At 38.7% G+C, this 13,303-nt stretch overlaps 1 protein-coding gene across 1 annotated transcript; it reads right to left on the reverse strand.

The window, feature by feature from the left end:
* Positions 1-4,728: 4,728 nt before the first annotated feature.
* LOC128528223 (extracellular calcium-sensing receptor-like) lies at positions 4,729-12,463 on the reverse strand. Its single transcript, XM_053500978.1, has 7 exons — positions 12,408-12,463; positions 8,120-8,281; positions 7,694-7,982; positions 6,386-7,141; positions 6,077-6,304; positions 5,808-5,931; positions 4,729-5,642 (listed from the first exon to the last, which is right to left on the reverse strand). Exons 1-7 carry the CDS (start codon positions 12,461-12,463, stop codon positions 4,729-4,731), a joined length of 2,529 nt encoding a protein of 842 aa, XP_053356953.1.
* Between the last annotated feature and the right edge of the window lie 840 nt (positions 12,464-13,303).

A 13,303-nucleotide genomic window follows, 5' to 3' on the forward strand; every position in this document is an offset into this window, starting at 1 on the left:
CGGTTTCCATATTTCAGCGAGGAATCGAGAGGTTCAGTAGATTATTTGCCTTTAATGAATGGTTACAATCTGGGTGTCAACAACAGAGATTACCCTTTGTTGATAACTGGAATGTCTTCTGGGAGCGTCCTAGGCTCTACCACACTGATGGGCTGCAACCTAGCAGAGCTGGAGCAGCGGTCCTTTCAGACAACATCTCCAGGACATTACGAACCATCTGACTGGCGGTAAGTCATACCGTAGATTCCAATCACATTAGCCACATCACAACTCACCATTCTGATAGACGCACAGACATACCTTGTCCTACAGAAATTTTGTCTGTTCCCTGAATAGTAAGAAAAAAGAACAAATTTGTTAAATTTGCCCGAAACAATCTGATAAACATAAAACCAGAAAAAGGCCAAATAGGTAATCAAAAGCTACCTCTAAAGTTTGGACTTCTCAACATTAGATCCCTTGCGCCTAAAGCACTTATTGTTCATGAAATTATATCAGATTATTGCCTTGACGCACTCTGCCTCACAGAAACCTGACTTAAACCAAATTAATATTTTGGTCTGAATGAGTCTACTCCGTCAGGATATTTCTATAAGCATGAGCCCTGTCTAACTGGTTGTGGTGGTGGTGTCGCCACTATCTACAATTATTTACTCACTGTTACTCAGAAAATAAGGCCCTGGTTTAACTCATTTGAAGTGCTCATCATTAAAGTTGCACTCAGTAAAATACATAATTAACTCGCGCTATATTTTACCCTGGCCACCATATACAGACCCCCAGGGCCATATGTCTATTTTCTTAAAGAATTTGGACATCTGCTATCAGACCTATTGATTAACTCTGACAAAGCGTTGATAGTAGGAGACTTTAATATTCATGTAGATGATGCTAACGACGCTTTAGCACTCGACTACCAAAGACAGATTCACAAATAATCTGCCGGATCTGTCCAGATACATTATTAGACCCCTTAATGCAGATGATCTAGCTGAAGTGACTAACAGCATTGGCACTATATTTATCAGTACATTAGACACTGTTGCTCCCATCAGATTAAAAAAGGTCAGAGAAGAAAAACACCTGTACGTTGGTACAACAGTCATGCTCACGCCCTAAAGAGAGTGACCCGTAACCTCGAGCGAAAATTGAGAAAAATTAATTATAAGTTTTTCAAATCACGTATAAAGACAGTATGTGCAGCTATTGACAGGCTCTAAAAACTGCTAGGACCAAATAGGATAGCAAGAAACCAAAACAATCCCAAGTTCTTATTTAGTACAGTGGCTCGCCTAACAAAACCTAAGATGCCCGCAGAGAGTATCCCATCACAATTTAGAAGTGAAGACTTTATGGACTTCTTTAATGAAAAAATCAATAGTATCAGGACAAAATAACAAAGGTTCAACCTCTAATAGAATCTCACGATCCAGTTCAGCTTATAGCTTCACATTTAGATTTTCAGTGCTTTACAGGTGTAGGACAGGAAGAGCTTTATAAATTTATAACCTCAGCTAAATCAACAACGTGCCTGTTAGACCCAATCCCAACCAGATGTTTTAAAAGAAGTGATGCTTACGGTTGGAGAGCCACTTCTAAACATTATTAATTTCTCATTATATCTAGGTCACGTCCCTAAACCTTTCAAGTTGGCAGTTATTAGGCCGCTAACTAAAAAATCTAATTTGGACCCGAATGAAATAACAAATTACAGACCGATTTCAAACCTTCCATTCATATAAAAAATATAAGAAAAAGTAGTTTCAGCTCAAACATGCACATTCTTGCAGGAAAACAACATTCTCAAAGAATTTCAGTCAGGTTTCAGGCCCCATCATAGTACAGAACCTGCACTAGTTAAGATTGCAAACGACTTGTTTTTAGCTTCAGACCAAGGCTGCATCTCAGTAGTAGTCTTACTTGATCTTAGTGCAGCATTTGACACTATATATCATAATATTCTCATAGATCGCCTACAAAATCATATAGGTATTCAAGGGCAGGCATTGAAATGGTTTAGATCATACCTGTCTGATCAATACCATTTTGTAGATCTGAATGGAGAACCGTCTGGTGTAATGCCAGTGACATATGGGGTCCCACAAGGGTCAGTTTTAGGACCTCTGCTGTTCTCAATATACATGCTTCCCTTGGGTAACATCATTAGAAGACATTGGTTTAGCTTCCATTGTTATGCTAATGATACCCAATTATATATCTCAACAAAACCAGATGAAATACCCAAGTTGTCTAGATTAACTGAGTGTGTCCAGGACATAAAAGATTGAATAACCAAAAACGTTCTTTTACTAAAATCAGATAAGACGTTGATATTACTGATCGGCCCAAAAACCAGCACACAACAGCTTTCACAATTCAGCCTGCGTTTAGAAGGACGTACTGTTACTACTAGCTCAACAGTAAAAGACCTGGGCATAATATTAGACAGTAACTTGTCCTTTGATAATCATATTTCCAATATCACAAAAACAGCCTTTTTTCATTTTAGAAATATTGCCAAACTTAGGAGCATCTTATCCGTATCTGATGCAGAAAAGCTAGTTCATGCATTCATGACCTCCAGACTGGACTATTGTAATGCATTACTAGGTGGTTGTCCTGCATCCTCAATAAACAAGCTTCAGTTAGTCCAAAATGCAGCCGCCAGGGTTTTCACTAGATCCAGAAAATATGATCATATAACCCCAATATTAATGGACCAGCTCCAGCTGGATTCTGCTTTATGATGGTTGGAGCTACGCATGCTTCTCCTGTACTTCCAGTGACCCAGACCCCATCTGCCCTCTGCACCTACTGACTCCCTGTGCTGAACTGGACTTCATGTTAATTTAAATAACTTCTGTTATATTGAACTTTCACCTGCACAACACACATGATGTTATTTCTATTTGTTATCAATCAGATGAGTATAGGTTCCCTGATTGAGTCTGGTTCCTCTCAAGGTTTCTTCCTATTGCCATCTCAGGGTTTTTTTTCTTGCCACCATCGCCATCACCCTTGGCTTGCTCATCAGAGACATTTCATTCATCATTCATTTATCTCATTATTATCTAGACACATTTGAGCTTTGAGACAATGACCATTGTTAAAAGCGCTATATAAAGAAAATTGAATTGAATTGAGTTTTGGACAGGTTAAATGAGTTTTTCGGCCCTGACGAACATCATCAGTAATGTTTTCTTCGCCAATCTAAGTGAAGTGGCTGATAGGCTTTTTGTAAGGGACAGAACAACTTAAGGACTATGATGTCCTTTGATAGACATTCCACTAAAGATAATTGAGTAGCTACGTTGTGTCTGGTTACTCATGTGTAACTTGCGCTCCTGCTTGGAGTATCTGAGCAAACCATCTATGGAAGACTGTTTATTTTTTATAAATGCATTTGGAATATATGACACTTTATATATAACAAATATAAATACATACAATATAAAGCATACATTTGGCGCTCCAGGCCAAAAGACTTATCCAAGAAAATTAACCATGGTTTTATTAGGGGAAAAAACATGGCTATTGCCATGATAACCACAACCGTGATTTTTCTGCAAAAACCATACTTTTAGGTATTTGTGTGGTTATACAACTGGTGATCAGTACACCAAAAACATGGTTTTACTATAATAAAACCGTGGTTATTTTTTCGTAAGAATTGTTTTTAAAGGAATGATTTGATTGTTTAGGTATGTATGCTTTAATTTTTGCCATATACAAAAATATATGCTGCTAGGTAAAATATTTTGATCTTTAATAAATATTATTTTTTCCCCTAATATATAGACCTTTCCATTTTTATTTAAAATATTTTTATGCTATCTGTAGGAAAATAACCAGACCTCTTTTACCTTAATTTAAGTGAACATGTTTGCCCAAAACGACTTAAGAAAAGTCATACTTCAGGAAGAGAAAACCGAGTCCTAACTATTACAGTCACAATGTGTTTATACAGTGCTGTAAGATGTTCAGGGTTAAGTAAATAGTTGCTTCCAAAAAAGTTATACATCCTTTTTTTTTTTTTGAAGATCCCCACCATGGTGTCTAGCACAAACGTTTTGAGTGCTTAATTTTGTAAGCGTACAACGTAATATATGAACAATTATATTGAAAGAAAAATTGCTTTGAAAGAGATTTAAAAAAAAAGTTGTTCCCCTGCTTGCTCAGGTGACTAAAATTTTGTTTGGATGGCCACTACATAATTTGTAAAAAATAAATTATTTTCCAATTTAAACTTATAGCTAGTTACACAATTCATAATATAGAGATTATTAAGCCCATGTAAAACTAATTAGTAACATGTATAAACAGTGAGAGACATTTTGTCTGATGAAAAAAATACTGGTCTTATTACTTGAATGGTTTATGTTTACATATAATGCGGCCTGTTAATACATATGAGATATCACTTTTAATTTCACTTTTTTCAATGAAAGAATAAAATTATTGTTCCCTTTCCTTGCAAGCTTTTATTTTGCTGATTACCAAATACCTTTTTTTATGGACAAAGGTGAGACACTCAAGAAATTCAGCTTTTGTGTGATTAGTTTAATAATTTCTCATCCATGTCTATAAATTGTGTAATTATATACAAGATCATTTTAAATAATTTAGATAATTTTAATTTAAAATAATTAGAATTATTTTCGAATTTGCCATTATGGGTACAAGTGTAACATTCTTCATCTAAAATGATTTATGTTTGCAAGCTTTTTCTTAAAGTGATTTAGATGCCAATTTAACCATCATATTTTTCTTTGTGTTCAGTTCAGGTTTAAAAAGAATAATATAACATTTAGGTGTAAATATACAGAATAATAAAGCAAAACTGGATGCCAAAATAGCGAATATCTCCACAGCTACAGTAAATTTTCCAGGAGAGCTGACATAAGCTGGAATAAAGGTGATCCACACGGCACAGAATATGAGTATGCTGAATGTGATAAATTTGGCTTCATTAAAATTATCTGGAAGATTTCTAGCTAAAAAAGCTAAAACAAAGCACAAGAAAGCCAGAACACCTATATAACCCAACACTGCCCAGAAGCCTATGGCTGAACCCAAGTTACATTCTAATATTATTTTTTCCTTGTAGTAATTCATGTTTTTGTAAGGAAAAGGAGGTGAAACTATTAACCAAAGCACACAAATAAGGACCTGTATGAGAGTAAAAACAAGTACACTGAGTCTCTGCTGTGGAGGCCCAAACCATTTCATCACATTACTGCCTGGAAGTGTAGCCCTGAAGGCCATTAGTACAACTACTGTTTTTCCTAAAACACAAGAGATACAGAGGACAAATGTGATCCCAAACGCTGTGTGACGCAGCATACAGGACCACTGAGAGGGCCGTCCAATAAAGGTTAATGAACAGAGGAAACACAGAGTCAGGGAGAACAGCAGCAGGAAGCTCAGCTCGGAGTTGTTCGCCTTAACAATAGGAGTGTCTTTTTCTATTAGAAATAAAATAGCTACTAACACAGTTAATGCAGCTCCAACTAAGGAAAAAACTACCAGCACTATTCCCATAACCTCTGTAAATGAAAGGAACTCTATGACTTTTAACACACATTTATCTCTTTCAGCATTAGACCAAAATTCTCCTGGACACTGCTCACAATTATTTGAATCTGCAAAATAATTATGGTCATTAGCTTTATAAAGGTAAATAACATTTATCTTATGGTTTTATTTAATAAAAACATTGTTTAGAAATTGTATTCTAAATAATAAAAGGAGGATACATAATGTACAATTCACAGCTTGTCTCATAAATATGGTAATGTGGACATTACCTGTTTCATTACTGATAGCTCCCTCTGCACATGGTATACAGTCATAACAGCAGACAGGCCTTCCTTTCTGTGCAGCTTTTCTGGTGCCTGGAGGACAGCTCTCACTGCACACAGACCTTGGCTTCTAAAATGAAAACCAATTTATAATAACTATAGCTTTTAATGACATTATATGGTGTCATCATAAAGTATAAATTAATAACATAAAATCAATTATTTTGGTGTAGATATAGCATTATATTACTATTAAAAGGGTCTTAACAATTTACCTCTCTTTTCTCTCCAGCCCAGACTATATTTTCAGGATTTAAGACAAATTGTTGTCCACTTGGCAAAGAGGCATCATAATAGCCCACAACCTTAAACTCCACTTGCCCACTAGGTCCTCGCTGCCAGTTTACTACATCGTAATTTGCAGCGGTTGCCCCAGTGCTGTCGAACCAAACACGGTCTCCTAATTTGGAGGTAAAATTGACCCTTTTCAAAGACTCAACAACCTCCAAAGAAAAGGAAAGAGTTATTTATTTTTACCACAGTATCATGGACATTGCCTGCTTGTCCTATTATATTCGTGTTACCTGCCACGGTTGAATTATTTTATCCTTCTCACAACTCTGGTTTTCTTTGCATTTCAAAAGACTATGTAGAGAATGTGCTACAGCATAAACTGCATTGTACAGGTTATTTCCACACCTTAATTCTGATATATCTTTATTGTAATTTTGAAATTGAAAAATGTCTTTGTATTTGCTACAGTTGTTTTTAGTTTGAGTAAAATTTTCCTCTGTTTGCAAACATGGAATTGCTGAATGCCAAAATTCATTTGCAGCATAGTTAGCAAAACCACCAATCTTCAATTTTCCTAGAGCAAAACCAATGGAACCAGGCAGTATGTTGTAACTTTCTGGTGTAATTAGATTAACAGCAGTAATCCATCCTTCAACACCAATCAACTGGTAGCCAGTGACATTCTTTAAACTTAACTGGCTTATTAGAACTTTCATGTCAAAATGGGCAAGAAATATGACAATTACTTTGGCTGTACCTTTCCTAATAACATCTGCCACTTTTATGATTTTTGCAGTATCTGACCGGTCAAACTTTTCAGAGTACTCAACACATATTCCCTCTTCTTTTGCTGCATTCAGAAAAATGGCCATTCCATTGTTACCATAGTCATTATCACTGTTCACAGCCCCAACCCAAGACCAGCCAAATTGCTTGACCAAATATACCAGCGCTCTACTCTGGTAGTAGTCACTTGCTATAGTCCTGAAGAAAGATGGGTATTCTTTTCTGCCGCTCAAACATTCACATGTTGCAGCATGACTTACCTAGTTATAGAAAGAGTACAGATTTTATTTAAACATTTTCTTAAATTATAAATCCAAAGGTATGCTCGAGAATATGATCCTAGTAGTACAAACAACATTTATGTTTTCAGCATTATTGCTATATCCTGGTTAGGGGTTGCAATGGACACAAATCCAGGCCCTTGAATATTGGGTGTAAGGCAAGTAATTTAAAGCTGCATATATATATATTATCCTGGCTATTAGGAAGCAATGGTATTTACTGCACCACTGTGCCAAACATAGAAAATAACATGCAATATTCAAAAACAAGTCGATGTACAATATAGTCAGACACATTTAGTGGAATATTTAGCACAATTACTACAAATTGGTCTCAAAGTAAAATTACACTTTTCTTAACTTTTAAAGCTACGAGATGCATCTATTGACTAAATTGAAAATAGATTAGTAAGGAAATATAGTACAGTAACAAAACTGAAGACGCTCCATGAATTGAAGATAATCATCTCCTCCGTATGTTAGAGGGTTTTGTAACTGTTAAATGAATTGATGTTAAACATTGTTCCTTACCACTGGAATCTTAAAAGGACCTGTAGTTCTTGTAAGTGCTATAGTAGGAGAAGACTCTGACTCCCCTATTATGACTTGTACCACTGCTTGTCCAGAGCAATCACCATCTGCTTTTATTTCCACACCATTTATCAAAGCCATGGCTGCCTTCATAGATAACAATCTTGAGAGACAATTGTCATAAATTCTGTAACCAATTGATATATTTGGGAGCAAGCTGTTGCTTCTGTTGATCTCATCAATTGCAAAAATCATGGTCTGAGCAAATCGGAATTCACTGAGGTTAAATCTAAAAATATACAAGAATCATTAGACATTTCAGTTGATATTTAATATAATATAGAACAAAAAAAGAACATTACACAAATACAATACAATACAACTCCTAAAGACAAATACAATATGAAATACTCTATTATAACTCACCCAATACAGATTAAGGGTTGAGGTTTTTCAGTATATGTCAGTGATTCCATCTGTGTGCCATCATGCATTGAAAAGATAGCTCCAATTATCACATCTCCATCTTTAGACAGCAGAGGATATTCTGGGTTTTCCAGAATCTGGCAATTCTCCCCCTTAACCAGGCTAAGTGAAAGATGAAGTAAAACGAATAACATGACAAAGTTTGCCCAATGCTTTTACTTGCCAACACCGCAACTGATATATTTTCCAGATATTTATAGATATGCTTTGGGTGTTCTGGGTATAAACGTTCCATTGCAAACAAATCAGAAGTGTTAATACTTGTGATGTCATTAAGGGACAGGATGGTAGATCTATCTATGATCTGAATCACTATAACTAAATTAATTCAATCAAACATACAAATGATTTACAGCCACTGTAAATCTGTAAACCCAGTGTGCCCAGTCTGTTTGCATTTTGGACAATAGATGTTGAAAATCAAAGCCATGACAAATAATATACAGTGGGGTCACTAGCCACAGTAATAAATTCAAGAGGAAGCCCTTAGAGCCCTTTGAGAATCAGTAACCCATATATATATATATATAATGTGTGTGTGTGTGTGTGTGTGTGTGTGTGTCTATGTATATGATACAGCCATCAGATGACACATATCGCAGAATGAATGTGAGCTTGTCAATGTGTACAACATTTGGAGTGGACTCAACACAGAAAGCCATTGCCATTTTCATCTGACTAATAATCTCTCTGTGGACCTGCTGTGCCATCAGTTAAATAAATTCCAAACATGTTGTAGACGAGAGGTATGAAGGTGTTCCAGTGCCAGCACTGCCACTTTTTATGTGCACTTTCAGTAATGGATCAAACTATCAGCACACAAATAAAATTCTCAGGGTTAAATAAATTCCCCTCTATCATGTTGCCCAAACATTTCACTGCATCCCCTGAATGGTAGTCAAAAAACTGCAACCACCCTGCTTAAAACTGCAACCACCCTTTACAAAACCTCGGTCCAATATTTACATTTACTGGCTGCCTTCATAGATAGCAATCCTGAGAGACAATTGTCATAAATTCTGTAACCAATTGTAACCAAACGAAGTTCACTGAGGTTAAATCTACAAATATACAAAAATCATAAGACATTTCAGTTGATATTTAATATTTAATATAATATAAATATGTGTTCCCTTTCAAGGGCTACACTCAATGCTGCGTCAAAATGCTATGGGAACATCTTTTCATGTTGTCGGTTGTGAAGCATGTGTGTATCAAACAAGCCAAATTTTGGCCTATATAACCTCGGTAGGGTGACGTCATCTGATTAGACGCACCTGCAGGTTATAAATACGGGTGAAACGGAAACAATCCTCAGATCTTTTGTCTTCACCACTTTGTGCGCTTGTGTGCCAACAAGCATACAAAAAATCTAACAGCAAAATTCAAAGCTTATAAAACTCACCAGACAATAATGGGGGAGTTTAGAGCTAGATGTCCCCCTCCGTGCGATAATTTCCTTTCGGAGGGCGATATGCACACTTTCTGCTTTGAATGTTTGGGTGAGAAGCACGCTCTCGAAAGGCTTAATAGAAAGTGCGAGTACTGTGATCTCCGCATGAAGCTGCTACGCGCGTGCCTTGCGTTCTTTAGGGAGCCGCGTTGCACTTATGGGGATCACAGGCTGACTTGGCTGAGGCACGAGAGTTGGAGCCTCTTCTTTTTCTCGCCCTCTCCCCCGATCCCGAACTCTCTCCTTCCACTTCACGAGCGCACTCCGGTGCCTCTCGTGGGTGCGTTGAAGAGACTTACTCCCCTGCTTCTGTGGAAATGTAAGTCGCACAGTGAATCAAGAAGCATTCACTGAATTACGCCGGGCTACTGATTTATCCCTGCGTGCAACTAAACAGACAGCCCGTGCTATCGGCTGTTCTATGGCCTCTTTGGTGACTGCTGAAAGACACCTATGGCAAAATCTAACAGGCATCAAGGATAAGGACAGAACTTTCCTGTTTCTCCTTCTGGCCTATTCGGCGACGGTATTAACCGTCGCCACTAGGTTCCGAGAGGCTAGATTGTATAAACACCCAACCCATTTGGTCTAGCTCTCACCCGCACATATACAAAATGCATGAATGTAGTTCTGGCTCTTATGACTTCAGAGCATCCATATTGAATTACATATATGACTGGCTGGCCCAGTCTCAGTAGCCCAGGTTACGTTTTTATGCATTTTGCCTGATAGCTTTGCTCCCGGGAGTCTTGGCAAGGGTCCATCAACAGCCAGGGTTTGCGCCTCCTATTTGAAAGCGCCCTGTTGGCCGACCAGAGTGTGGTTCTCGGATCTAGTATCCCTCTTCAACGGCTCACCATGGGTGATTCCAATGAGGTGGGATCTTCTGTCTCAGGCGCAGGGAATGATATTTCACCCCCAGCCCAAGTTTTGGAACCTTCACGTTCAGTCCCTAAACGGGACCAACTAAGTCAAGCTGGTCTCCCAGCCAGCGTAATTGAGACTATTCTAAGTGCTAGGGATCCCTTCCCTAGAAGAGCTTATGCCCTCAAATGGAATGTATTTGAAAGTTGGTGCATGACGAAGCAGGTAGACCCAGTCCACTGCCAAATTGTTTTAGTGCTGGAGTTTCTGCAGGAAAAGTTGTCCTCGGGCTTGTGCCCTAGTACTCTCAGGACGTACGTAACCGCTATTTCAGCCTGTCACGTCCTGATTGATGGGGTTATTGTGGAAAACACCCCCTTCTTTTTAATGAACCACTAGTCAGCGCCTCAGGTTTCTGACCCTTAAGATGGTTTTTCTAATGGCCTTTACCTCTCTAAGAGAATTGGAGATCTGACAGTCTCCCCATCCTGCCTAGACTTGCTCCTGGGCTGGTCAGGGCCATTTTGCATCCTCACTGAACTATCCTCCGAAAGTTCCATTAACAACATGCACCCTATTATTTTTGAAGCCTTCTGTCCTCCGCCTTTACAGCTTCGGAGCAGGAGAGACTTCACTTACTGTCCAGTAGGTGCTCTTCAGATTTACGTCCACTGCATCTGCCAGTGGCGTAATTCAGAGCAGTTTTTACATGTTTTGGGGCCGCAACTGGGGGGCGACCGCCACTACACTGGGTGAGAGATGCTATTGCCCGTGTTTTACTATACAGTTGTATCACGGGATAAGGGACACCAAGCAGTGTCATCCTATCTCCTGCAATTACATTTCTAAAGTTTTTAAGATTATCATTTATGTGTGGTGTGTCTGCTTTTGGGTCCTATCAGTCTGTCTGACCTCCTCAGCCCCCATGACACATAGCTATTGACAAATATTTGCCAACTAGGATTATATTATGTGTCTTAACACATGGCTCAAGTCTGTTAGTTATAATAAAATTATTAAAATGCTAAATTATATTTATATATATTTTTTTATATGCAGGTAAGGCAAATAAACACAATGTGGGAAAATGTTGCTGATTAGCTAGTAGACCTATTGCTTAATTGGTTCATGTTTATTCTGTATATATATATATATATATATATATATATATATATATATATACACACACTCAACAAAAATATAAACACAACACCTTTGTTTCTGCTCTGATTTTTCATGAGATGGACTTAAGGATCTAAAATTCATTCCAGATACACAATATTACCATTTCTCTCAAACATTGTTCACAAATCAGTCTAAATGTGTGATAGTGAGCACTTCTGCTTTGCTGAGATAATCCATCCCACCTCACAGGTGTGCCACATCAAGATGCTGATCTGACATCATGAGTAGTGCACAGGTGTACCTTATACTGCCCACAATAAAAGGCCACCCTGGAATGTGCAGTTTTTGCTTTATTGGGGGTCTGGGGACACATCTGTATCCGGTCAGTATCTGGTGTGACCACCATTTGCCTCATGCAGTGCAACACATCTTCTTCGCATAGTTTATTAGATTGTCAATTGTGGCCTGTGGAATGTTGGTCCACTCCTCTTCAATGGCTGTGCGAAGTTGTTGGATATTAGTGGGAACTGGTACACGCTGTTGTATACGCCGGTCAAGCACATCCCAAACATGCTCAACGGGTGACATGTCCGGTAAGTATGCTGGCCATGCAAGAACTGGGACATTTTCAGCTTCCAAGAACTGTGTACAGATCCTTGCAACATGGGGCCGTGCATTATCTTGCTGAAACATGAGGTGATGTTCATGGATGTATGGCACAACAATGGGCCTCAGGATCTTATCATGGTATCTCTGTGCATTCAAAATGCCATCAATAAAATGTACCTGCGTTCTTCGTCCTTAACAGATGCCTGCTCATACCATAATCCCACCACCACCATGGGCCACATCCACAACATTGACATCAGGAAAGCGCTCACCCACACAACGCCACACACGCTGTCTGCCATCTGCCCTGAACAATGTAAATCGAGATTCATCCGTGAAGATAACACCTCTCCAACGTGCCAGACGCCATTGAATGTGAGCATTTGCCCACTCAAGTCTGTTACGGCAACAAGCTAGAGTCAGGTCAAGACCCCGATGAGGACGACGAGCATGCAGTTGAGCTTCCCTGAGACGGTTTCTGACAGTTTGTGCAAAAATTGTTTGGTTATGCAAATCAATTGTTTCAGCAGCTGTCTGAGTGGCTGGTCTCAGACGATCTTGGAGGTCAACCTGCTGGATGTGGAGGTCCTGGGCTGGTGTGGTTACACGTGGTCTGCGGTTGTGAGGCCGGTTGGATGTACTGCCATATTCTCTGGAACGCCTTTGGAGACGGCTTATGGTGAAGAAATGAACATTCAATGCACGAGCAACAGATCTGGTTGACATTCCTGCTGTCAGCATGCACGCTCCCTCAATGCTTGTGGCATCTGTGGCATTTTGCTGTGAGACAAAACTGCACATTCCAGGGTGGCCTTTTATTGTGGGCAGTATAAGGTACACCTGTGCACTACTCATGATGTCAGATCAGCATCTTGATGTGGCACACCTGTGAGGTGGGATGGATTATCTTAGCAAAGCAGAAGTGCTCACTATCACACATTTAGACTGATTTGTGAACAATGTTTGAGAGAAATGGTAATATTGTGTATCTGAAATGAATTTTAGATCTTTAAGTCCATCTTGTGAAAAATCGGAGCAGAAACAAAGGTGTTGCGTTTATATTTTTGTTGAGT

Source organism: Clarias gariepinus, chromosome 7 (assembly GCF_024256425.1).
Source record: "Clarias gariepinus isolate MV-2021 ecotype Netherlands chromosome 7, CGAR_prim_01v2, whole genome shotgun sequence".
NCBI classification, from domain to species: Eukaryota; Metazoa; Chordata; class Actinopteri; order Siluriformes; family Clariidae; genus Clarias; species Clarias gariepinus.

Bases quoted from the DNA above. Each gene is read 5' to 3' on its own strand.
- LOC128528223 (XM_053500978.1), bottom strand. From the start codon at position 12,463: ATGGTGGTGGTGGGATTATGGTATGAGCAGGCATCTGTTAAGGACGAA. The intron at 7,983-8,119 runs GTGAGTTATAAT...GTATATTTTTAG, and splicing joins CAACCCTTAATCTGTATTGG to ATTTAACCTCAGTGAATTCC. The intron at 5,932-6,076 runs GTAAATTGTTAA...TTTTCATTTTAG, and splicing joins GGGCTGGAGAGAAAAGAGAG to AAGCCAAGGTCTGTGTGCAG.